Source organism: Falco cherrug, chromosome 12, assembly GCF_023634085.1.
Source record: "Falco cherrug isolate bFalChe1 chromosome 12, bFalChe1.pri, whole genome shotgun sequence".
Taxonomy (NCBI): domain Eukaryota; kingdom Metazoa; phylum Chordata; class Aves; order Falconiformes; family Falconidae; genus Falco; species Falco cherrug.
In genome coordinates, this window is record NC_073708.1 from 10,038,936 (window position 1) to 10,065,451 (window position 26,516).

General features: G+C 40.8%; 1 protein-coding gene across 2 annotated transcripts in view; it reads right to left on the minus strand.

The window, feature by feature from the left end:
• Positions 1 to 26,516, minus strand: part of ATF6 (activating transcription factor 6) — an 81,682-nt gene that overhangs the window by 47,162 nt on the left and 8,004 nt on the right. Inside the window, exons 8-14 of one of the 2 annotated variants that reach the window (XM_055724473.1) lie at positions 22,105 to 22,290; positions 21,615 to 21,706; positions 9,691 to 9,834; positions 7,762 to 7,881; positions 6,734 to 6,836; positions 5,489 to 5,553; positions 1,565 to 1,676 (exon numbers count right to left, since the gene is read on the minus strand). In XM_055724473.1, coding sequence (XP_055580448.1) covers positions 1,565 to 1,676; positions 5,489 to 5,553; positions 6,734 to 6,836; positions 7,762 to 7,881; positions 9,691 to 9,834; positions 21,615 to 21,706; positions 22,105 to 22,290 — 822 coding nt within the window. Of the gene's footprint in view, positions 1 to 1,564; positions 1,680 to 5,488; positions 5,554 to 6,733; positions 6,837 to 7,761; positions 7,882 to 9,690; positions 9,835 to 21,614; positions 21,707 to 22,104; positions 22,291 to 26,516 lie in introns of both variants that reach the window. The other variant, XM_055724472.1, reaches the window with a different exon arrangement.

Sequence of the window (26,516 nt, forward strand, 5' to 3'; positions counted from 1 at the left end):
CCGCAAAGGAAGAACTAGACAACGCTATTTTGCTTTTTGTTCTGAGTTTCCAGAAAAACTTTTATAATCAATCCTCCACTCCCTTCTACTCATCCTCAGGATATGTGGAGCCTGATGCCGGCTCTATTTGTGTTGCTAGCTGAAAGAACAGCAGAACATGCCAAACATTTAATAACAAAATTCCAGCCTTGTGACACAACCCAGTAATCCCAAGACTGGAAACTAACTTCATGTTTCTACTCTGCATAAAACCCTAATCCTAACAAGAGCAACGTTATTTTTATTTTGCCTGAACCTTTTCTAAAGACATGTATCTCACAAATTAACAAAGCTACCGCAAAGCATATTGAACGTGGTTGTGTTACCTATGTACCTATGGCATCTACAAATTGGCAGAATTACGACAACACAGAAACAGCTAAAACTAGTTATGCTTATCTGTGTGCTCTTACACTGAATTGGTTGTAGCTGGATGAGCTGTTCTAGTAGCAATTGCTTGTTCCCCACCACCTTGGGACACCTCTCAGGACACTCTATGATAAGGAAACAAATGGAGAGTTGCAGGGTCCTAGGAAAACCATGGCTGGGCACGAGCATGCATATAACAATTCTCATCTAATATCACAACTGCAAAACAGCAAGGCAGGAGGCTTCATAAGCCAAGACCCCAGGTTCAAGCCAGGGACAAATATGCATTACAGACATGTCTAAGGACTCATCAAGACCTCTGCAAAAGGGAGGGAATAAACTCTCCCAACCCCCAGCTGGTGTTTCAACCACTGTTTGCCATGATCATTTCCATCACCAGATCCCAAGCAGCTTCTCACTGCTGCAGCTGTTCTGGCTTCAACACCACCCAGGCTTGCAGTACAGAAAGTGCCATCAAACACCTGGAATTCCATTTTAAAACAGCTTGTACTGTCACTAACTATGCTGCAGATGTGAGGCTGTGCCTGACAAAGCTGTAGCACAAGCCTATGCTGTATTCCAGCACCCACAGCAGCACTGCTCATCTGTCTTGACTTAGAAGTCACAAAACAGCAGAAAAAATGTGCCACTGCACACAGGCCTGTACAGCTGCAATATGCGACACATAAAATCTGCAAATGCAAGTGTTATAGGGGAAGGCAGAAATAATATTATGTTAAGCTAGCAGAAATAATTTGTGCATAGGGTACATTTATTCCTATACCCAGAAGCACAGAAGGTTTACGCACCCATTAAAATAAATATCCAGTTAACTATTCTGATTATTGGACTGCTACCCATGCATAAGTATTTAACCACAAGGTTCATGCAATTTTGTGCTGCCTTGTCCCAGCACTACAATGTTTTCTGCAAAGCCCTCTTCCCATTCCTAACTGTGATGGGCATATTTTGCAAAGACCATGCATGATCTGGCCATATTACAGTAAAGGACGTACAGAAGTGTCACTTCTGAAGAAACACATTTAGCTTCAACCTTGGCTAGGTCATCTTTTGTATTCTAAAGAAAGACACTCAGCGTCAGAAACAGTCTTATGGATACACATAAAAGGCAATACTGAACAACTACTATACTTACTCTGCGAAATGACACCACGTAGAATGTATCTTCCCTTCTGCGAATAGCTTCAAAAAAATCTTGATAGCTCCTTGGAGAGGCGTAATACACTTGCAATTCATTCCCTGAGTTCCTGCTGAAATAAAGAGGGGGGGGAAGGTAATTATTTTAGACAAGACAGTTAACTTCAGTGAGACAATGACTTTAAAGACCTGATATTCAAAAGAACAGCAGCTCTTCATCCATTGAGAGAAGCATAAGGAACATTAAACACAGGTGAAAACAGTAAAACTACTAGGCATTTTTTGAAAGTTCAAGGTACTTTAAAGGTCTTGCTGTGGAAAACTTTTCCAGCCTTGATTTTATTCATGTTTTTCAGGCTGGCAAAAATCTGCTTGCTAGCTCAACAGGAGAAAAAAAAAAGTTTCAAGTCAACCTAAAGTATCTGAGAAATTGTGATGACTTCTGAAAATAGTTTTTTTAGCAAATTTTAGAATGAAATGTAATTTCAAAATAAATAAAAAAATCAAAACATTTATTAATTTTCTTTTTACTGCTAAGAATCCAAACCACTCAAATTGAAATAAGTGCAAAGTATAAACAGAGCTTTTCATTTACTGACAAGTGAGAACCCCACCTTCTCTCTCACTCCCTTTTTTTTTTTTTTTCCCCACAATTCTTGTCTTACATGTATCAGACATCATCCTAAGCCAGAACACTGGCAAGTCATACAATCCTAGTACTTATCCATTGTTTATCTCTGAAAGGTGAGAAATTCCTTGCACATACTGCTATCATGTGTACTTCTCCAATCTCATTCAAAAGTAACATATTTAATCAAACTGGAAAGCTGTACTTACACACACCATTAGCTGGACCTTCAACCAGTCATTTTAATTCTTTCCCACTTTAATAGCATACCGTCTGTTTGCAGTATTTGTGGCAAACACACTGATTAGGCTATCCCTCCCGAGCTGTCTTCTGCTGACACAGTGTTTAAACTACGGTGGCTAATTCAGATTATTTTGGTATGTTTCTAAAATATACACAACCATGCACCCAAAACAAGGCACAAATCTATCATCAAGTGATTTTCTCGAGCAGCAGTAATAGTAGACCATCATTATCTCCTCTCCTACTGCTGATACAGTCCCGTTGCAACCGAAGGACTGCAGCTGCCAAGCCAGTTGCCCTTTAACAGGATTGGGAGTGTAAGCCCTGGGGGATCAAGAGCAGGCAGCTCTACCCTGTACGTCCTCTTCAGCACAGCTACGCAAGTGAGGAATCAGATCGCATCCTTCACACACAGGAAACAAAGACTGAAGCTAATGTGAACTTGATTACTCATTCCAAAAAACACGTAGGCCCACCAAACCACCCCTGAGATTCAGCATTGAAGTTTTACTGTGATAAAAGGCATCACGCCCACACACTGCTCAGTAAAACACATCCTGAAAACTGAAACAGGTCCCACAGATCCGTTTGCTCGCCCACACTCCAGAAGACACAGCTAGACCTAAAAAACAGCCTTTTATAACTCTAAATCCAGCCATGGAATAAAATTGTTCCAAAGCACTTGGAAAGCATTGAGCCTTTACAAAGCTCTCCTGGTCCATAGAACCAGTCTAACACTAGTCCCAAATTCCAAGTGACACCAGTGGATTACAGGTATTACAGCGCACCTACCTTTGAGCATCTAAGGGTAACCACAATGGACTGCTCCATGAAAGGAAGGGAGGAATTTAAGATCTGAAAACAGGTGCGAAGCTACCAGGTGTTTTAGTAACACCTTACCATATTACAAGAAAGTATCATATTTAATTGCGTATCCAAAACAGTGGTGCTGAGACTGGCCCTTTATTGGGAGATCAAGGAGTCTTTATTTCAAAAGTTCGAAGGGCACCCTGTTACTCATCGCAGAGCACTAGGATGTTGCACATCTTGTTTTAAGAAGGAATGAGGTTATGGACAGGGTGCCTTATATGCACCAAGAACCACAGTTTTAATAGTGCAAAATCTAGAAACAGGAAAGTAATTGAAGAGTCCCAGTTTGGTATCTGGATCCCTAAAAACACACTTGCAGAAACCCTCATCAAAATTACCCCTCAAGAAAGCTCTGAAATAGACTATAGAGAGCTGAGGGGTTCTCATGATTTTCTTTGAAATCATCTTGAATTTTTATCTTCCTCTTCTGCTTTGACTTCACTGCAGTACTTTTCAGTGCATCAATTTTCTTTTGGAATCCAGGACCAACATGACAATGTTGGTATCATCAGCGCTACAAAGACAAACCTAGACCCTGCTAATGTGGCCCTGTTCATGGATGCAGGTCACCAACAAGGATATTGTAGAAGGTAAAGGTCACTCAATTTCCAGTCACAGTATTAATAATATTTTTTTAATATTAAAAAAATAAACACCTTGACCGTATACTCCACAGGGGTAGCATCAACGACAAAACTGAATGAACAGCACCTTCCTGTGTGCCCAAGAGATGAGGAACAAGCGCTGCAGAAAGGACCTGGGGTGCTGGCAGGCAAGCTGAACGCCAGCCTGTGGGGCACCTGGAGGGTAACTTACCAGGCTGCATTACAGTCAGGGCCTGGAGCACAGAAGGTACCAGGAGAGACAGGAGACAGAGGGAACAGGGCTTGTTTAGCCTGGAGAGGCTGAGAGGGCTCTAAGTGCAGCCCTCAGCCTCCTAATGAAGATCACGACAGAGATGGAGACTGTCTCTTCTAACAGAGACACACAGTAAATCTGAAGTTAAACCTACTGTGAGTAGGAGGTTGGACTAGAGATCTCCAAAGGTTCTTTACAACCTAAACTACCCTGTGGTTCTACGATTGCATAGAGCATCTAATAGCTGATGGCTCTGGGAGGAACTGGAAATCTGTTCTATGTTCATGGCAGTTTCAGGACAGTCACAGCATGCAGCTGCCATGACTCACTGGTCCTGTTCATTTAAACATCATTCATCTGAAAAAAAAAAAAATACAATCTCACTTCCTTCTGAGCACAGCAGATTATTCCATGCAGAGCTGCATGATGTTGCAGACTGTTTTTAATAATTCAGATCATTCAAGATATGCAAGTCAAGACATACCAAAATTTGGCAGCCTGGTTTCCATAACGTTTGCCTGCAGCTTGCTATTTTTGCTATTTTCTCCCAGGCTGATCCTGCTTTCAAGGCAGCAATGCAAATGGAAGGTCCACAGCTGTCTTACTTCCAACAGCAACATTTCAGGTGTTCTCAGCAAAAAATCCCCTTTATACTCCATTCTGCTTGTATACTCCTCTTTAGCACTTCAAAGCAGAGAATCTTTTAAACTGTGTCACAGAGCATTCAGAAGAGAGAAATTCCATTTCCTTAAGCTCTTCTCTCCAGTTCGTCCTGTTGCCAGGGAAGAGGGACATGACAGCTAGGGGTGGGGGCAGGCTGGGGGCATCAGGAAAGTTGGGATTAGTGTGTTCTAATCATCATCAGGGAAAATCAGATGGAGACAAACCATACAAATAAGATGTAATGATACTCTGTCATTACAATTTGGTGCTTGGAAATAGTGAAAGAAACCTTCCTCTTACTGGACTCACGGCCCTTTGAAACCTTCTTATAAACTAATTACGTTCCCCCAGACAGTCCTAAGACAATTACCCCTTTTTTTTCCCTAAAAATTCAAATCTGTTTAGGAAGGGACTCTGTACAGTGAAGTAAAGGTTTTCTCATTGGTAGAAAGACCCCAGCTGTGATACAGGAATCCCTTCAAGAGTAGTTTAAATCATTAGAAGCAGTTATTTGCTAAGGGACAGAAATCAGGCCAATAAACGTAGCTAGCACCTGGCTTAAGAATCCTGATAAAGTGAAAACCGGCAGTTTCTACCATTATTGGCAAAAAATTAGGTTATTAAGTAGAAAGCAATAACAAAGGAGTTGTTCTGCCTTACCTGAGGCGGGTGTCTGTGTAAGGCATGGCCATTAGCTGGGAATCTGCCTTCTCACTGAGGGAGCTCTGAAAAACGGGGAAAGTAGAAAGAAGACACAAAGTGAAAACAATAAGCCTTTTCTTGGTTTTGCATGACGTAAAATATGATGCACACCTGTAGCAGAGTGTGAATATATAATGGAGTGCAGAGGTTTATCAGTGCCCTGCACAATAAACGTGCATTTTTCCACTGGTGAAACATGAATAACTGAAATGGCCAGCAATCAAGCTGGAACCACAAAAAAAGCAAGTGTTTTAATACAGCCAAATTTGAAGTCACACATTCAGAGACAAAGAAGGGAGGCTGGCACCATACACAACAGTATTGTGTCATCCAATGGCAAAATTTGCTATCACCAATGTCAGATTTGCAGAATTCTTCTGGCTTCACATTCTCTTTGTACCTCTGCCAAAACATACTATCCACAATACGCTTCTGGTGTTTGAAACACCAGAAGTACCTGAACTTGCCCCTACTTAGATGTTCTACGATTCTCCTTTGGACACCAGTGAGAAGAATGTGAAGTTTAATAGTCAATATTTTTTCTCCAGAAAAGTGTGGTATTTCCCACATTGCTAAGCTGAATTCTTTTTAAAGCTGTTACTACCTCTTAATCAAATGAAACACTTTGAAAATTCATGGGCTTAATTTCATCCTCGCTAGCAGTATGCCATGTAGATGAGTGGGATTTTAAAAAGTTGGAAATATGAGCACAAAGCTCATAATTCTGTAGTCTTACCAAAAATGTAACCCTCCAACAAAAGTCTGAAAAAATGAAATAGAAATATTTCAACAAAACCAATCAGCTGTGACCCTTAATAGTGAGCCAGATGAATGTGTTGTAGGGTGTATTTCTCTCCATTAACCAACTGCTTATCCTTATCCTTACACAGCCTTACCGAGAAGCTGTAAAAAGACTAACTATTGATTTCATTTTAGAAAACACTGAACATATTTTGATGACTGCTAAAAAAATTAAAAACTTCTAGCCTGAATCCAAGAGCAGGAATGGAAGCAGAACTTCAGCAACATAATAATCAACCAAACCCAGCAATTTAAAATGGGAAGTGTTGGGTACCCTAATTACAGGCACCACTGCTACTTTTGTCTATAATGACAAGTGCAGACAAGTAAGACAGTATATTTTGTTAAGTTGCCTGAAATTATCTTGTCATGTTATTGACTCACGAGTATAAACCTGCCTACCTGCATAACCCGTGCCTTCTGCTGTTGGTTATTTGACAGCCTTCTAGATCTTGTTCGTTCCACTTCATGTCTATGAACCCATCCTCGAAGTTCATGATTCAGCCTAGAAAAACCCACAGCATTGACAGATGTTTCAAAGAACAGTGGCAGAAGTTTTTATTTCAGAGAACACTTCAACTAGTCGCTATAAAGACACTGTAAATTACTACTTGTTTACCTTATGATAATTTATTTTTAATGCTAGAATAAGAAAATATAACTACAAAATTAAATTTATGATGGAATTCGTAAGGAAGTATCTGTAAAGTACTGGGGTCATGGATATTCAACATAAAGCAGATAGAGTACTTTTTTTTTCCCCAATGAACAGAAATTCTGAAATTACTGGAAGGACTACTGAAATTTAAAATCAAAAGTTGATTCTATTCAATTGGTTAAGAAAGCTAAAATACAACAAATAAATTTGAGAAAAAGAATGGACAAAGCAGAATGGAGATAAGGTTAGTGACACACTTGTATCTTTGGAAAAAGTGGAGGTAGGTGTTCTCTAGCAGTGAATAAAGCACATCTGCAACGTCAGGTGCAGTCTGCTTGTATTGGAAGCTGAAAAGCTGAAAAGTAGGAGACTATCTTTAATGTATTTCAGATGGAACAGGCTTTTAGCTGGACTAGATTTCCATATTATGAACATGAACATCTCTACATATGGAGTGATTTCTCTTTCAAGTCACGAACAACCTCCAGGCAATCAGAAAATTGTTACTAGGTTATTGCAGATGACCAGTGTGAAAACAGTGAAAATCATTACTAAAAACATAAATGGTTACAAAGATCCAAGTCGATTTTCTGTCTCTATGGCAGTAGAGACCGGATGGCGCAGACACTTATAGAGGTACTGGTCACATACTGGATGAACACTATGAATGGGCAATAACATCATTCACAGTTGTCTGTACAGCAGCACACACTCAACATACAATTTGTATCCTAATAAAAGCTTAAATGCTCAATAAAGGTTGTTTGCTCACCTCAGCGACTCTGTCCGGTTGATCAAAGGCTGACAGGGGGGTGGAGGGGGTGAAATATATAACAGTGGTTCTTCTGAGACTATCATCAGGGCTTTGTTATCAGATACAGAATGATCATACCTGTGAAAAAAGAAAAAGACATCAAGAAATCCCCTAAAATAGTTTTTCATGAATCTTTGACCAAAACCAGAGAATAAGCACTACCATCGACAAATCCATAAAGTTACAGCTGCTCCCATGGAACCTCTGAAGCAGGTGAATAACAACTTGTATCAAACATCCAATGGTCTCAGTCAATTCCCCAAAGGGGTCTGATAGCACTCAACACAGGGAAGACAGATAAGCATTAGCATATGTTGGATCTCTTCCCAAACAGGCCAGATATTGAAAAAAAACATAGCTTATAAAATATTCCTTATAATATGTGAACTATGAGATCTCGGCAGAAGCAGCTTTTTCTTTCATTCCAGAGCTGTTCAAGATTTTCTACAGAAATACTAAATTTATTATTTACTAAAATCATGCAGATGTAAAGATCGTGAGCTACATGACAATGGAGCAGCCACAAACTGTATCCAACAATCTCCAGAAGCTAGCTTGGCTTTGATAAAAAGTGAAAAAGAGCATGTATTTCGATACAAAAGTCCACAGCACTCTCAGCCACAAAGCAAAGACTAATATTCCTTTCTCCTGGTTATCTGTACCTCGTCAAGAGTTAACTGCTTATCACCAAATACCTATTACAAGTTCCTCTCTTGATAGGGTACCAATATAACAACCTTCCTCTTGGCGTTGACAGAGACCTGTAGCTCCTAAACCTCATTTTCTTCCTGAAGAACCAGGTGTAAGAGCTGATGAAAGCCTTATTCACATTCCCCTCCCTTTCCCAGCTTCCTCTCCATCTTCATGCCTGCTTCTCCTGTTTACTGCATCTAGAACTGATAAAGGAGAACATGCAGCAAAGAGCTCACAGCTTGCCAAAAACCAGGGTGAAAGAGTGTAAGAAAAGGAGGAGGTACAGGCACTAGCATATCCCCCCAAGAGAGCCACTCTACTACTACGTCACTTAAGTCATGGTCTGAAATGTGCCACATAGGACACAAAGCCCTCACCATGGCTACAGCCTTAACACGATCTTGATTTATTGCCTTCTTTCTGCATGGCAAAATACATTAGGTCTTTTCTGCACATCTGTGCCTGGCTTTGTTCAACCAGCCAAAACACTCTACTGGAAAGGGACAATCTGAGAGGATAAATCCTGTAAGGGGAAAACATGAGCTGGATTAGCCAGACTTCAATCTGGAGACAATTATATGTTCGCTTATGCACTGAAAGTGCTAGAGATCTAGGAAGCTTGAAAGCAACTACATAATTAAATAATAAGCATAAGGACGGAGTCCGAGATTTCTAAAAAAGAATGAAGTGCTAAGTTCAGAGTATGTTCTTAATTGTAAACTTCCCAAGTCTTCTCTTGAGCAACTACAAAAATAAATACTCCAGCTTGAAAAGTAACATGTAGTTAACATGACAAATACTGTAACTATGCAAGCGAAAATAAATATCAGGGGAAAAAGCAGACAGATGAAGAACTGAAGAAGATCATGAAAATCTCCATGACATACATGTGTTTATATGCTCTCTTCCACCACACTGTCCCTAACCATACAACATAGCCATGTGTAGACTTCTGAAGCTGTGCATATTGGCTGCTCTTGGAGACAAAACATCATACTCATTTAAAAATCAACATTGCAAATTTTGTTAAATAATAGAAAAATAAAACAGATCAGCTTTCAAAACACTGTGTTTGTAAATTCAATTGTTCTACAAGAACAGCAATAACACTGGCCAAAAAGGTTAGCAAACAGTGAGGTCTAAAAGCACCACTGCCCTCTGCCACCTGAAGTATGTTAACCGTTTTCATTTCACCTGTTGCTGTTCTCCGGAATGATGCCCCCAGGTATTTTCTGAGCTGTGCTGGATTCCTGTCTAGCTGAGAACTCCAGAAGATTTCTGGTCCGGTGGCTGGAACTTCCAGTGGAATCAACTCCATTGGGATCCTTTTCAAACACACTGGAAAACATAATAACCATAGCAAAACATAACACATACATAAAGGCTCTGCAACACACTTAAGGTTAAATACTCAGGTGAGTAAGTTTCTGGCTGCTGCTGTGTTACATGGATAAGGTTCATGTCATAGCTGATGTAAAAATGTGATGTCTTGTGTCATATTACTGTTGTGTAAAGCATTAGTAGACAGAAAAGCAATTCCATTCTCTTCTTCAGTTTTAATTCTTCGAAGGATTTTGATGCTTTGGTTTTCATGTTCCCCTATAAGCTTCATCTGATGAAACTGAGATCAGTCTGTTTGTAACCTAGATCTGCAGGCATAAGAAGATTACCTATATTCATATCAAAGTACCCCTGAACTTTAACTTTCATCAGCTTCAAAGCACAATTGACATAGTTTATATGAATACAATATGTAAGAAAAATATAGCTACCAAATTCCATGCAGCTGCAAGCCTGGAGTATTATGCCAGACATCTAACAAAACCATATACAAAAGTACACATGTTAAATTCTACTTGGATTTAGAAACACTGGCAGGGCTGACAACCCCCATTTACATAGCAGCAGCAGGCCATGGTCCCAGATACCCTGTCGCCCTGGTCTGGGCTGGCAGTGATCAAAGGATCTCCCCCTGGGGGCTGCACGGCCAGCCAGCCACGCGGCATAGGAACCTCTGCGCTGCTCTCCACGCAGAGCCAGGCAGGAGCACTTCAGAAGGGTGATTTACAAGTGAGAAATCTTGAAAGCACAAAAGCAATACTTCAATACATGCTCTTCAGAGACCAAGCTTTACTCTTTTGTCAACATGGTTGCTTCCTGAAAGATGTGTTTTTACAAAACCAAGTTCTAACTTCTTAGCTGACAACAGCAGAGCATCACCAGCAGCAACACAGTGGAAATACACAAATACAAGAAGACCCCAGCATGCCAGTGAGATCTTTGCCATGCATGTTGATCACCACCTACAGAGTACATTTTAATTCATCACCCACCTCTCCTGTGCAGCAGAGCATAAACTCTGCAGGGGAAGATCTCATTTTCCTATTTGTTATATGGCATTATTTTGCAACGGGCAAGGAATACAAATGGTAATAACAGAGAAAGGCAAGGCCTAGCAAGGAGGGCAGATTAAATACTCCACAACTAAGCAGAAGGCACACAGACATAGTTGCCTAGCAATCCTCTCTCTTTTGCCAATACATCTGTGCTCCTGTTAGCAGTAACCCAGGTCTCCCTGTGAGTAATTGTGTCACGTTCTGCAGAACCGCTGGAGCCAGGGCAATACCAGATCCAGCTGACGTCGCTTTGACTGCCTCCTCTCCTTCAGGTTTCCGGGCAGCAGCACAGAATCAGGGCAGCAGAAATGCTACAAGAAAGGCTTTGTTTTCACTAGTGACATTGGGCAGAAAAAATACAGTTTCCTTAGTGTATACGTACACTAGCATCCAAACATCTCATTGCTTCTACTGCACAGCATGGAAAGTTGGATGGTTTATCCACAACCTCATAGATCAGGCAACAGCAGGCTACCTAATTTTACTGAAACAATCCCCACTATCTACTGTATTTTATGAGATCATGTTTTTTCTCTTCCAATGAAAGCATCAGCACAGCTGGCAGCATCTCAAGCCCAGAACCAGAGCTCAAAACTAAGGCTGATGCTTAAAGTGCTGGAAGTCACTCATCTGTGAAATGTCACTACTCTTAGCTAACTTAGAGCCATGACTCTAGACAGCTAAAAGTATATGGAAGTTTATTCATTAAACCAAGAATATCCATCAGAAGATCTGAAAGTTGTAGCTCTCCTGCAAACCATTTCTCCACAGCCTGATGTATATCAGCCATCCAATCCAGTGTGTCCATAGCCCTCCTGGGTCTGGCGCTTTATCCTACCCTACTTCTCTCTGTTCAAAATGACATGTTGAACCAGAGAAACTAACAAAGACCTAATCAGCAGAAGTGTAACAAATCTGCATTTTTCCATGATGATTCTTCCTTCCTATCCTATTTGCCTCGTTCTGCAAAAGCAGTTCTTGTTATTTCAGGTTCCAGTTAGCACGGTGACTAGTTTGAGGTGAAGTGCCACATGTAACATATTGCTACTCCAGTTCACCCTGAGCTCTGAACAAAAGTAGTGAAATCCAAACCAAGTACATCAAGGATAAAGATAAGTACCACTCTTCAATCACAACTAATTCTTAGTTTTTGTAATTTAGTCATTTTAGCTGTGCAGCCACTCAAAACCACACACAGCTGCTCATTTGATTGTATCAGCTTTAATAGAGAGGAGACATTTATTTTCCCTCCTCTTATGCTTACAACATCCTAATCTTTTCATCAAAATTAAAATTTCACTTTTGGCACCAGCTAAGTATGGGATGTTTCAACCTGAACGAAGATATCTTCAGCCATAAAAGACAATAGAGGTGGCAAACAGAGCATGTTTTGACATCCTTACAGGCACAAACCATTGTGCTCACTTCTGAGAACATGGGCACCAAATGACGACAAAATATGGTATTGTTTACAGTATTTATTCCAATGTCATTTCCCTTATTGGGATAGTTTTTTTCCACAAAATGCTTCCTTGGAAGCAGGGCTAGCAGAAATTTCTGCCCTAAGCTACATGGGCTACATTTGCTTCCCCTTTCCCATTCTTTTTTTAGGACCTTGAAGATGAGAAAAAGCTTCCTTCTGGAAGTCTTCAATATGTCTAAAAAAAACCCCATAATTCCCCTTCCTTGCTCCTTTGGTTTGTGGCAGTGACCCAAAACCAAAAGAACTTCCATTTTGGATAAGGAAAACCCTTGCAACTTGAAATACTGTCCTGCTTCTACCTTGTAATTACTTGGGGAGTTTTGTCAGTTTTTTGCCCATCTGAATAGAAGATGTCCTTCTGTTGTATCATTTCTTCTCCTTCCTTCCTCCCACGAGAGGTCACTTGTAGAGTTTGTCTGTAAGCAAGGCTCCATCTTCGGGTGACAGAGAGGTGAGGACATGCAGGTAACTGCCCATACCCTCTGATCCCTCATTCTCAAAGACCTTTCCTTGCCAAGTGGGTACATGAGGGCATGATATCAGGGTATCAGAAATATTCCTCCTTGGACATCTCAAATTAACATGGGGGGAAAAGCATTATTTAGGACCAGCGAGAGCAGCTGGGATGAAGGACAGACCTCTCCTGCAGAGCTACATTTGGAAACACCTGCCCACCTGAGGCATACTGAGCTTTACAAGTGCTACGCAGAACAGCAACAATACAAGCCAGAACAGCAAGGGTCTACAGAACAGCTCCCCAGTAGCATGACACTAAAGATTGAGTCAATATTGACCATCAGAAGCATCAGGGAGAAGACATTACAAACAGTGAAAAAGAAAGGTAGGTGATCCCATTCAGGGGAAAAAAGGCTTCTGAAAAACAGTATTTTCAGCTAAGATATCAATAGTCACTTCAAAAAAAAATTTTAATATGACAGGTGGTAAATACATGGAAAATTTTTTTTCATTCTGTTGGGCTACAAGATGAGAATTTGGAAAAGAAAGAGCACTTATCTGCCCTGAGCAAGTCCTACCATGTGCAGGAATGGAGTTACTGCTCTACATTAGAAGTCAAGAAAGACTGAAGCTGAGAAATGGCTTTACTGGACAAGATGAGCAGTTAGAAGCTGGAACCTCTTCTGTTTGGCCACACCTTACATACCTGGGGTGCCTACCATGGCTTTGCAGCCTGCATTTGGACATCCCAGATATCGTGAGCAGTACAGGGTTTCCAAACAGCCACAAACACCCTGTCCAAGCTGGCTGAGCTATCAGCTTGTTTAAGATGCAAAACCAGATCCAAGAGGAAAAAAGAAAGAATCACTAAATACTTCATGAAGATGTTTGTTCAGAAGTGTAGATCAATCTGATTATAGGAGGGAGAGAAAAGCAACACTCCTGTCATGGTTTCTCCAGGCATTCAATGGCACCTGATATTTTAGCTGTATTTTTACTTCTTTGGTTTGAACGTCAGTTTGATAACTGTGAAAGCAAGTCTTGCCAGGAGCCCGAACTAAATTTCAATTGAACTTCTGGCTGAACAAACCCTGTGTGCTTCAAGTTTGGAATACTGACATTTAAGTTGCACAGTAATTTGTAGATGAAAGCCAATAGTGATATCATAACAAAGAGTTTTCTGGGGACAGAACCACCTCTGAGTATGAGCTGGGATGCTTCCAATGGGCTAAAGTTGACATTGCAAGGAGACACCAACCAAGGACCTTGTCCTCTTCCTAACTGATTCCAGACAAGGCTGCTGCAGTGCCAAATGCTGTCTGGAAAGTATTTCTCCTTTCTTATTCCCGATGAGGGCACCATCTGCTGACAGCAAGGCGCTACCTTCTCCTGCCAGGCTGCTCCAGAGTTACCCTCTGCGAGCGCTGGGCTGGCAAGAGCACCCCAGCTTCTTTCCTCTGCCGAGGACCATGAGGAAAGCAACCCAGACTGGAAGGTTTTTGTGTTTTGTTCTTTTCAAAACCTCCATGTTTTTCTTGTGTTCTTTTCTTTAAAAGACAATTTACTTTTAATAAAGCTCTTGGAAAAGAAAGGAAGCAAGCAAGTATCGACACCCAGAGCATTTATTCTTGCCTTCCAAATGATATACAGTTATCTGGAAGTGGGCTGGCTTTTATTGCCAAAGCTTGGGCAGGCCTTATGCAAGCAGTCTCAACTGCAACGTTCATTCAGGGCAAAAACTTTCTGCGCTTCACTCCCAACCCAGCAGATGAACACACGGAGGAAAGGGTAAGTTATCAGTGAGTGCACCTGGCATTCTGCGCAGGCTCTGCAACCGTATCAGTGGCAGCAGGCCAAGGCAAGCGAGCACAGCTAGGCCACGGCAGAACTCTGCCAGGATGAACGTGTGGCTGTGATCAGTAAAGGAAAGAGAAAGGAATCACTTCCTGCTCCTGAAGTTGTAGTTTGTAAGAAAATCAAGGGTATTCCATTTTATTCAAGCACCAATCCATCAAGAGAGGTTCTGAAGGTCTGGAACCTGAACCCAAGTCCAAATCACTCAGCCTGCCCTTTTCCTCTCAATTTCTCCCTCTTTTCAAGGAGAAACTACACCACACGACCAAAGGTGTGCTATGGAAGCAGTTTTCTGGCTTTGGGCCACCTCCAACACAAATGTACACTCAACTCAGCACTGAAACATATTCTTTCAGTGTCACAAACATCAAAGTAAGTTTCCTGTATTAAAAGTGTTAATAACACAAACATCTTCCAGAGCTTCTGCTGGTTTTGCTAAAACACTCAGAGGGCTCTGTATTTCCTCAGCAGCCAGAAGGAGCTGGCTAACGTGGCACTATTGCATGTCGCTTGCACTCATCTAATAGTTTTCGCATTTCACCAGTTCTTCTCTACTAGTAAGAAATGAATAGCCTTTTGACTGTCAAAATTTGGATGTATGTTTCCTAGCATACTTCAGGTACACATTACATTTAAGACTATCAACCTCCAGAAGACATATGGAAGGCTACTGAGGCTTGCAAAAAGCAGAGAAATAATCCTTTTCTATCCTTCACCAAGTGCAAAAAAGCCCAGGATTGGATAAACTGAGATTAAGAAACTCACCCTTGTTGTACGGCCCACAATTAGTGGTTCTCTGTTCTCAGAACATCTTTTAGAGATGCTTTAATCAGTCAGTGTTTAGACAACACCATCCAACCTGCAGCTTGAAGGAAATCACAGGCCACAGGTACAATGTTTAATGGTCACAATTCAGCGCCGCTCCCAAACCAGGCTGAGCTGGAAGGTGGCAACAGGCAAGCAAGGAGCCTGGCTGGGGAGTTCCTCCTCCACTGCACTGCAAGCCATGGGTGGTTTCAAGTAACCTGCCCAACTTTGCACTGGAATGGAGGGAGGAAGAAGCACACACACAATCAGGAAGAAATTTTAAGGCAACAGGAAGAAAAAAATGCATTTCAGTTGCTAGTCATTACCCTTCATTTTAGGCCACATTATTCATCAGGACATTTCGAGTGTTTTCAAACGTGCCATGATGCTGCTTGATCTTATGATCGAGCTCACCTGCCAGGGCAGCACAGTGATGGGATCCAGACCATAGTGAGACCTCAGTCCAGGACTGGCTGCTGTGGGTGGGATCTGCACCGACAAACCTGAGCACACAACTTCCAGCTCAAACATCTCTGCCGCAGCACAACACTTGCTGCATGTGATGTTATGGTGACAAGATTAGCTTCTTTGTCCACTTCAAGGGAACTACAAAATTATTTCTCTAACTTTCCATCATCCCACCAACCAAGGTAATCCCTAGGCTCCTGCCTGCTGTAAGACAAGTCTGCTTCTTTAATCACAGAGTCCGGCATTAAGGCTCAAACGACAGCAAACTTGCACAAAATCACTGCTGAATGCACCAAGCCTCCAAATTAACCTGCTCTCTCACATACCAACTCAAGACTACCCAGCCTGAATAAGGGCTCTAAACCATACTGACACCAAAACAGCTGTGCTCCACGGATGGTGCTTTCAGCAGCCCAAACCACATGTGCTCCAAAAGCTCAGCAGGCAACATTAGTACTGACTAGCAGCCTGCACACTAGGTGGGATGCTAATCTGGGTGCTGGTGAAAGACTTGTGTTTACTTACTTCATCCTTACAAGCAGCAATTGCGATAGCATGCAGCTGAGCTATTTCCTCATTTTTAGTAAAAGAGGATTAATCTTAACCACTTCTGGGGGTTTTTTTTGCCCCACTGTTTGTGTTACTACCTAAGAAATGAGACACACCTGTAAGTCTATCAGGAGACAGAAATCAGTGCTTCTTCATTTGTTGCAGTTTATGACAACAGCAGCCAAATCACGTTTCTCAGCTACCAAGGCTGGTGTGTCTTTATTTGCAGATTGCTCAATGGATCTAAATTTTTTATAGATTATTCAGTTTCCAGGATAGTCCTGGAAAGTAGGGGAAAAGCCATCAGGACACTCTAGAGAGGAACTGCAATGAAGTTTCTACAAAAGGCCAGCAATTCTAGTGCAGCTGCTGTAGGTCAACAGGACACAAGAGATTTTGAAGCAGCAGCTTTACTTAGTTCCATCAATCACCACCTCAGTCATCCTCCACCACAAATATGGCTTAAGAATTTTTGGTTACATCATCAAGTCTGTTTTCCAGTTTGAAAGGGGTTCCAGCCATACAGAGGTGGCCAACTTGTAATAAAAAATAAAATTAATAAAAAAAAAAAATCACACCACTTTCTCAAACCCCCTGTTCCAATCTCTTTGCAGATCTGCCTTTCCCCTCCCTAACTTCACATTTTTCTTTGTTTTCCATCATTAAATCTCTGAAATGGTAGTTAGGACACATTCTGGCTGGCTGACACCTTTATAAATGCTCTAGACGATGACCACCAAAGTAAGCTTGAGCAGACTGATTAGGGGGAAAAAATAACTAGCTGAACATTTTTCATAGCCAAGAAAATAATGCTAGGGCCACTAGCAAGTACCCAGCTTGCATGCTTTGCTGCTGCTGGCTCAAAAAGCAGAGATATAAAAATTCACCTTTTGCATCTTCCATGATGGTTCTCCATTCTTACTTCTTACACATTTATTGGGTTAGGTTCTGGAAAATATCTTACCGTCACATGTAGGACTTGTATGAAAAAAAAAAACCCAAACACACAAACCAATTTATATTCAAATGGGCACAGGGAAGAGAAACAAAAGAAAAATACTCAAAAAAATAAATGCAAAAAAATAATAAAACCAATCTATATTCAACTGGGCACCAGGAAGAGAAACAAAAGAAAAATATTCAAAAAATAAATGCATGGATTGTTTAGACTAGAACATGTGCTTGGTTTCCATTTGTTTCAGCATTATTTGTGCTTATTTAACACATTTTCAGATCTGGTTACTACCCAGGCCCAGCCTAACACAAATTTGAAAATTAAACAAGGGGGAGGGGAGGGGGGGGGAGGGCACCTAGGGATCGTAATAGTTTGAAAATTTTCAGATTTCATGTTGTAAGTAATTCGGGAAAAAAAAAACCACAAAAAAACAGCAGCACAGCTAACTAGATGTTTCTTAATGCCAGAAGTCAGCAGTCTTTCAGGGGTGCTGTGTCAGCTGAGAACGCAGCCTTGCTGACCAGCACTGGCTATCTAGCAAAAGGCAAGTGTGAAAGCAGGAGATGCTGCCTCCCACAGATACCTGTCTCCAGATGTCATGCTTCCAGCTCCCAACCCTGCTGCATGCCAAGGTTTGTGGGCTCACTGCCTTTTGTGCAAATACTGCAGGGCTGCCAATTCCTGTCTTACACCTCATGGTACGTGAGACTGGGGCAAAGGGGTGACCTCTGCAAGCAACAGAATCAAAATGTACCCTTCTCCCTTCATACACCTCACCAATCATTCTTAAATAATAATAAAAGGAAGTTTTTATAGATGTTAAAACCAAATCCAAATAATTCACAAAGATTAGAGAATAGTTCATTGACACACAGACGGGAAATATCTGGGCGCCTTTCTTCTGGTATAAGACAAATAGATAAAATAGAAACTTACACTAATATAATTCCTGCTGAATTACTTCTGCTTTTAATAATTGAAAGCAGTTTTCTATACAAAATAGCAACAAACCCAAAAGAGTTTAGTAACACAGTACCATGTAACGCGGAGTTACCGTTTATACAAGCCACTTGCAGGACCAGAAAGTATTCAATTCACATTTACATTAGATTTATATTTAATTCAACTTGCGTTCTTCTCTCAGAGATAACATGGTGCCATGTCCAAGACTGAAGGATGTTCTGAAAAGCTTGATGGCAATTAAGCAGACTGGACTAGACTCTCCCTCCAATGTTTTCTTAACAGGTTTCCTGGGTTGATATGCCAGCTTCCCTACCAGACATTCAGTGCCACTCCCATATTCCCAAATTAAATGTTACAGATTACCCATACACTTAGTATATTTGTCAGCATGAAAAAAATGTGTCAGCAGAATAATTTTATCTGCTAAACTTGTTTGCCAAGGGCTGCCACATCCTGGACTGCTTCCCATAATCTTAAAGCAACAGAACAGCAGAGCCTCAGAGTCCTCCATGAAACATCACAAACATCCCACCACTTACCTACGCAGTCAATGTGATGTAAGACCAATAAACAAAATTATGTGTGAACCAGTGTTAGTGCAACAGCAAACACAGAACTAACTACAGAGCCAACCATTCAGATTTTTTTTTTGCAGAACTCCCTGTTGTTCAGCTTCACACCCCTGTCCCAGAACAACCAGATCACTTCCCTGCTTCCTCTGATTTGGTGGAAATGGGCAACTAAAGAGAAAACCTATATATCTGTCCTTTTGTTCTACCTCCAGCCTTCAAAGAATCCTATCCCTTCCAATTAAGAGTCTGAGAAGCATCTTACAATAAGGCCAGCTAAGGGAATTTTAAAGTCTGCTACCTAATTTAGGGGGCAAATTTCCTATGATTTTGCTTTTTTTTGATGTAACTCTCCTTTTGCAATGGTTTGTTGGTTTTAAATAATAAAACATTCAGTGCTAATATATTTGAATCAAAATATCCCATGCCCAAATGCTGTCACACCTCCATACAGGTTTGCAAGTGAAATGGTTTCCTACATAAAAGAAATGGCAACACTGTCAAAGTTTCAAATCGTAGTTGACAACTGCATAGAAATTAGGTATTCCACAGCTAGCTAACTCAGGGGGAAAAGTACTTCTGCTGAACTATAAGCTAGCATGTATTATAAAAAAAAAAAAAAGATTACTTATTTCTGTAAGAAGTTGCAGGGATGGAAAAACATCACGTGTACTGGAAGCTCCTGTTTGTTAAGGACCAAGCAGAACAGCAATCATGACTATCACGTTCGTGGAGCTACTATTCAGTGACACCTCTATAAAAGGAAGAAAATGCGTATGGGAGGAGTGAAATCTTAAGTCATGGTTTGCATATCCCACATTCTAGGCCTTCCAAAGAGTACTGCACAATCAACATTCATACCACCTTGATACAGTCTAGTATTTTAATTGCAATGCAAGCATTTACTCTGCTAGGGGGAAAAAAAAAAAAAAAAGCAGAAAGAGTAATTACTTGCAAATTTGCAATTACATTGCTCTTCACTGCCTAAATCCAGCACTGATGCAGACCACCTAGCTCAGGTACAGCAATCACACGGATATGCTCAGCTACTACACCGGCAATAAATTTCTTTTTATCTACTTTAATAAACATCAAATGGGTCACGACATTAACCCCGTAACATTTCTACAGTTACCAATTGTTGCAAAGGTATGAACACAAACCGACCTTTCAGCCTACTTTGACAGCAGTTTCTTGCCATCAAGCTCAACACCTTACTCATTCCTGAGGGTAGAAAAACTGACACAGGAACTTTAGAGCACTGTGCTAAAAGACTTTCCACTCATCTTCTGTATGTTTCCAAGCCTCTCAAAACCAACTAGAGCTTCACGCATTCCAACTCCTCACTGTAATGTGGAGGCAACTAAAATTTCTGCCAGCTTCAGAAAGGTTACTGGTTCTATTAGTTCTCACCAAGTGTCTCTCAAGTGTGTGGTAACATTTGCAAATGCAGATTGCTTAGCACAAACGTACAAATCAATCACTTAGTATCTGATTTAGTATCTGGAAGCTGATTTTTCTGCCTGATTGTCAAAAATACCAATACAAACCCTAAATGCACTAAGAAACAGTCTACCTTAATTTTACCTTGATATGGATGAGTTCATCAGCTGTATTTCACTGCCAGAGATAAACAATATTTACAATAAGTGCAAATACTTCAAAAGTAATTTCAGCTTTAGCAATTTTTCTAATCTTATTAAAAATGTACAAACACCAACATTGTAAAAGCTTATCAGAGTCAGAAACAGCATCTTCCTCCAGATCTATCCCATCCCATTCCTTCAGCTTGACTGGGGTTTTGAGAACAAATGGAGACACTGACTGGGAATCTACTGAAATATTCTCCCCTTCTGAAAAAGCGAACAGATTCAAATAAAAGGTCTCTATGTTCCAAAGCCAGGTTAAATAGACAGATGTGTAAGAAGTATCCCTTTTTAGTCTCCTCTCTTCCACAGGTTTCTTTATCAAGTGTCTGGGAAATAACGCAGCATTTCCTTCCCGCTGTCTTGGTTCCTATGCCCCACTGATACAGTTTGAATAAGAGAGGTTTCTGATTACCGCTTCAACTAATTAAGGAGAGGAAACCACCTCTTCACCAGATCTAGAAGACAAATAATACAGGGCTTACACTGTAATGAGGAAGGCTGCAGCAAGACACACCTAACGGCCAGGATTGCAAAGCACTAGAACAAACAGTGGGATTTCCTGCACTGGGTACTAGAAGCAGCTTAAACTCAGCTACTTACATTAGCACAAGTATAAACAAGCAGATGAGCTCTCAAAGTCTGCGCCTTTTTTTCTAAAAGGATTCTAAACACAGCTCTGTAACCTCTTCAGGTATAAATGGAGCAGACAAACTGCTGTACGCTGTATTGATTAACAAAGTGCCAAGCCAAGAGAAAATAAAAGTACAAAACCTATCTCTTGTGGGCAGAAGGATTCCAAAAGAGGAACTATTATACAGATGAGTCTTCCCCTATGCAGGAGGAGAGCAAAGGATGTAAGTCAAGTTTCAAGCTCAAGACTAAAACACAACACTGCCTGTATTAAAGATTCAAACAAAAATTGCAGGACAGCAAACTTGCTATGCAAAGAGGAATTCTTAGGCAGCTTACCTCAGTGGACCGTAATTCAACATTATGAAAGCCAGTATCACCATCACACACAGGGTCCTTCTCTTTGGAGATGATACTTTGAGCTTCTGGTTCTACACAGGAAAAAACCAGAGAAGACGTGCAATATAAAAGGGGCACAGACATACAAAGGTATGTCATGTCAGAAGCTGAACACACCAAATTATTCTTGCTCTTTGGATTTGTATTTGCCTGACTATGTATGAATACAAGCCAGGACTACTTAAAACTATTTTGTTTGTGCATTATATTTAGCTTCTATCCAGCCTATCTTCTCAGTGAAATCTTCAGAAGTACCATGAAATAAAGAACTGAAAGTCAAATAGATGTGACAGCTGTCCTGACCTAGAGCTGGTGAGAGTCCTGCTCAGACTAGGAGCCCTGGGCTAGAAACCCCCAAAGGTCTTCCAGTCAACATTTCCATGATTCTGTTCAAGTGCCTCCCACCTGAGAAGGTGGGACAATCTCTTACCTCTAATACTACTTCATCCAGCTGCCTCTTCAGCATGCTGTTTTCTTTCTTGAGCTTCTCATTCTCCAGTAAGGCTGCCTTCAGCCTCGTCTCTAGTCCCAACATGTATTCTTTCTTTTTCTTACGTGACTGGAAGGCTGACTCCCGGTTTTTGATCATGCGCTCCTGCCGTCTCAAGACATTGATCTAGATTGACAATACGGAGGCCTGTTAATGATCCACAAGTTAAAAGTGTCTCTATTTCATGCATAATTTCTGCTCCTCTATTTTCTCAAAAGTTTGTACAGATAGCTTCCTGCACTCTGCTTCAAATGAGCTGAAATGGTCAGCACAGAGCCAACTAGGAATCATGGTACACCTCCAAGAGTTATAGCTCACGAACAATGAAAAACAAGTCTTACACTGTCTTGTTTTCTCCAGAGTTAGCCTCCTAGGTGTAGGGGACACAAAACATATACCTGAGCAGCAGTTTTATTTGATCAACCAAATCACAAAGACAGATAATACCTACCTTCAGGTGTGCAAGGTAGACTTTCACCTTGACTTTACCATACACCATATTTTATAGGCCACAATCAATCAGTCATCTGTTTTCTTACCTGGAAAGTTCTATGGTTTTTTAGTCTGTCCTGTATGGAAGCCATTTCCACACTGATCACACCTGTGTCTGTACCTTTTGCAGCTAAGCTATATAGTTTTTGACATCTTGAATACTGATGCTGACCTCAGACTGCACATTCTATGAGTATCAAGCACTTACATGGCAGTTGAAATGCACTCTCTGGGTGCATCTATGCTAGCATTTTAATTCAGATCAGGTGTGTGGCTTTGATGCACATTTCCTGAGTGTCCCACTGAATATGCTTTGGTTCACATCACAGAACAGTCTCTGATAGAGCACACAAACTGGATTCCTTCTGGCTGAAGCTAAACCAGCAAATAAACTCCAGGAGGGCACATAATTCACTCCAACCACTAGCAGGCATTCAGTCTGCACGACCAGACCAGGACAGTTCAAAGTAACCCTTCCCTATCCTCCAGCAGTCCTGATGACGTGATTTTTTTTTCCCCAAGCAGGAACAGCCTATCATCTTTTACCACTTACTCATTTTGTGGTTTGGTTTGCACTGAGTGAGTGGGACAATCTAGACTGAAAGCATCTTGCTGCTGACGAGGATAATGATGATCGATACTGCAGAGCTATACAAAGCTACTTGAAATCCTAAGTTTAAATACTACTGTGTTGATTTCCTTTCCCTCACAGATTAGCAACAGCAACTCTTTTTATTAAAAACAGAAGACTTCCATCACATTATTAAGCTAGAACAGAATGTGTCTTAATGATGTATACATTGAAAAAGAACTGAAATGCCACGTCTTACACAGAACTGAATATCCTCCAGTAGCTACCAACATATGCACCGGTGTAAACTGTATCTATTAGAGCATAAAAACTAAAGAAAAAAAAAGATGAGAACTATTCTAGAAATATCAGTCTATAGAAAAAATAAGTCACAGAATAGTAACACTAACGAACTCAGTGTGCTCTGGTCAAGTTCCGGCTGCTTAAACTCTCTCCCTATATATACCCACACACAGACAGTATGGAGCTCTAGGGCTTTGGTGTCTGCAAGAAAATTTGGCTACAGGCTGTTTGAAGAAGTCATTCTTCTTCACGATACCGCAGTCTGGTGACAGAGACTGAGAAAAAACATTACAGTGCATTAACACTTTGGGCTGTCTCCATGTTGATCTAATTGCTTTCTGTAAAGATCATTTATTATATGTCTAGTCTGCTGCCACCAAGAAGAATCTCTGAAGCTGTTTGTACTTAATCCAGTTTCTCTCTCTAGCAGAGAGTGGAGATGGAAAAGATTTTAACATTCTTTCATTAACACTAAGCTTTGTCTTGAATTTGTTAAGTACTACAATACTTAACATAAGAAAACTTCTGCAGATGTATAAAAACTTTGGGGGGGGAAAAAAAAAGAAAGATTCAGGCTAGCCAAGGACCGCAGTGTATAGAACACACCATTCTGGAGCCAGGATCATTTCAACTGAGATGAAATAATAAGGAATGAGTTCATGCAGCAGCTTTGGCTTCAGCTGTGTGATACTCCAAACAAGTAGTTACATTCTTCTTCTTTTTAAAAAGAAGTTTTTCATCACAAAGTCAAACAGAGAAGACCAAATTGTTTACAGCCATTCTTGTTTGCAGACCTGCTTAGGACTACTCACTACTGGAGAGGTTTTGACTAAGCATCTGGAACCTCTGACAAATCTCCTTACTGCCCTGGAGAAAACATGGGAGTTAAAGCACCAGTGCAGTGTTTGTACACTAAGAGTACATCCTAAGGTACATCTATCGTTGTTTCAGACACCACCAGCTACATTTCAGGCTGCATTTATCTAAACTGTCCTCCTTTACTCAGTGTTCTCCAAATGCTGTCAGCTCTCTCCAGTCCGATTCAAGGTACCCTGCAAAATAACTGCATTTTAGTCTATGCCACACCACTTTAACTTTGACTCGTTTCTTAAGCTTGCTTAAATGAAACCCAACTGTTGTGTCCTTGAGTTACTTTGTTTTAATTGAAAATCCCTAAAACAGTTTAAGATCCTTGGTCAACCCTCTAGCACTTGTCTGCCTTTCCTTGGGGAATAAAGTCACACTACCTGATCCTACCTAAATCTGATGCAGGAAATAGAGCTCTGTGTGTGAAACAGTGCAACAATGCTTGAACCTGGAAGCAGTATGGCACTAAGCATTACATAGCTGGCTTGGCATCAAGATAAACATGCCCTTTGCATTTTGGTAATCAGAAGAGAGAGAGGAACATTATAATATATAAAGTCAGACTGCTTGACCAACATTGCTTTACACAAGTGCTGAACAAAGACTCAACGTAGCAAACAACTCTAACTTCTGTTGCAGTCTCCCTCTTTGTAGGTTGTATTGTATTAATTTACCACTCAAGATAGTAACTTCTGGTTCCCAGGAAACACCTACCATAACGGGAAAACATCAGCATTAAAATCAAACATTAATCAGTGCTGCAACTTCTGTTACCCAGCTTTCAAAACTACCCCACCACACACATAAAAAATATGTTGTAAATATTGAGAGGTGAAAGGTTCATTGCAAAATTGCTTCAAACTACCAACTAGATTCGGATTGTCCTCTAACTTCAGAGTCTTTGCAAAGAGTCATACACTTTACAAATAAACACCGCTACCTCAATTCAGTCTTCCAAAGAAAAATCAGTTCTGAGCAAAATTTAATCTCCATTCCAACGCTAACTGTATTTCTAGCACAAGGCACTAAGAATGTCTCCCACGCACTGCAGGTTTTGGTACACACACTGGGAAAGTTAACAGAAAGCTGAAAGTACAAACCATTTCAACTTTACATTGGCTAGATTCCTGCCTCAACTTATGAAAGCTGCTGTTTTCGAAGATGCACCTTAAATGCAGGAACACAAAACCTACGCAAATGTTTTTTCTGTTCTTATGAAAGACCTGGGTTTTCTTGTTTCTAACTCAACAGAACACAACTTGACTAACGAGTTTATTTCATATGAAAATTACCTAAAGTACAGCACATAAAACAGGATTCTTTAATAGAAATGTTGAAGTAATTTTGCATACATAAGTGTGAACTAATTTTTTCTAAATTTTCAATACTTTTTTATCAACAGAACTGGAAGGCAAAATTAAATCTTTTCTTGCTACAGAGTGGAAACATGAGAAAAGGGCCCTATAAGGACACACCTAAACTGGATTCCCGCACACACCTACTGTTTATGTCCTCATATCACTTCACAGCAACAGGAAAGGCAATCTGCTTATTTGATTAAGAGCCTCCTTCCTTCATCTGGAAGAGTGGCTTGCTTAGGCAGCATTTCTTTTGTCCAATTTCCTAGTGGGAAGTTCTTCACCAGTTTCCTAGCGAAGAGTGACGGCACTGAAAGCCTAGCACTTCCCCAGGGCTGGCAAGCTGTGTAAACACGCGCCATCAGGACACGCACAATGTACGGCCTCACAGCGTACAGCTTGCTGTCAGCCGATCTCAGCCTAAGCCACTGGAAGGGCTGAGTGTTAAGCTAACAGTTTATCCCTCCTAAACCCAAAAGAAAGTCCTGCAGTGTTTCTTTTTATCCTGCAACATCTGCTTAGATTACCAAACAATAAAACTTGTTACAGAGCTCAAATGACAGCTACATCTGTGCAGCTCTGTGCACCACATATGGCATCTAAGGCGGTCTCAAGATCTTTTAACCCCACTGGCACCAGCTGTATCCTGAAACATTTGTTCTTTTTCAAAGTGCTATGACACAGTATGTGCTGATGAGCAGTTGCAACTGTTTTTTTCATGTTTCAATAAGCACAGGTAAGATACGCAGCATTTAGGCTGA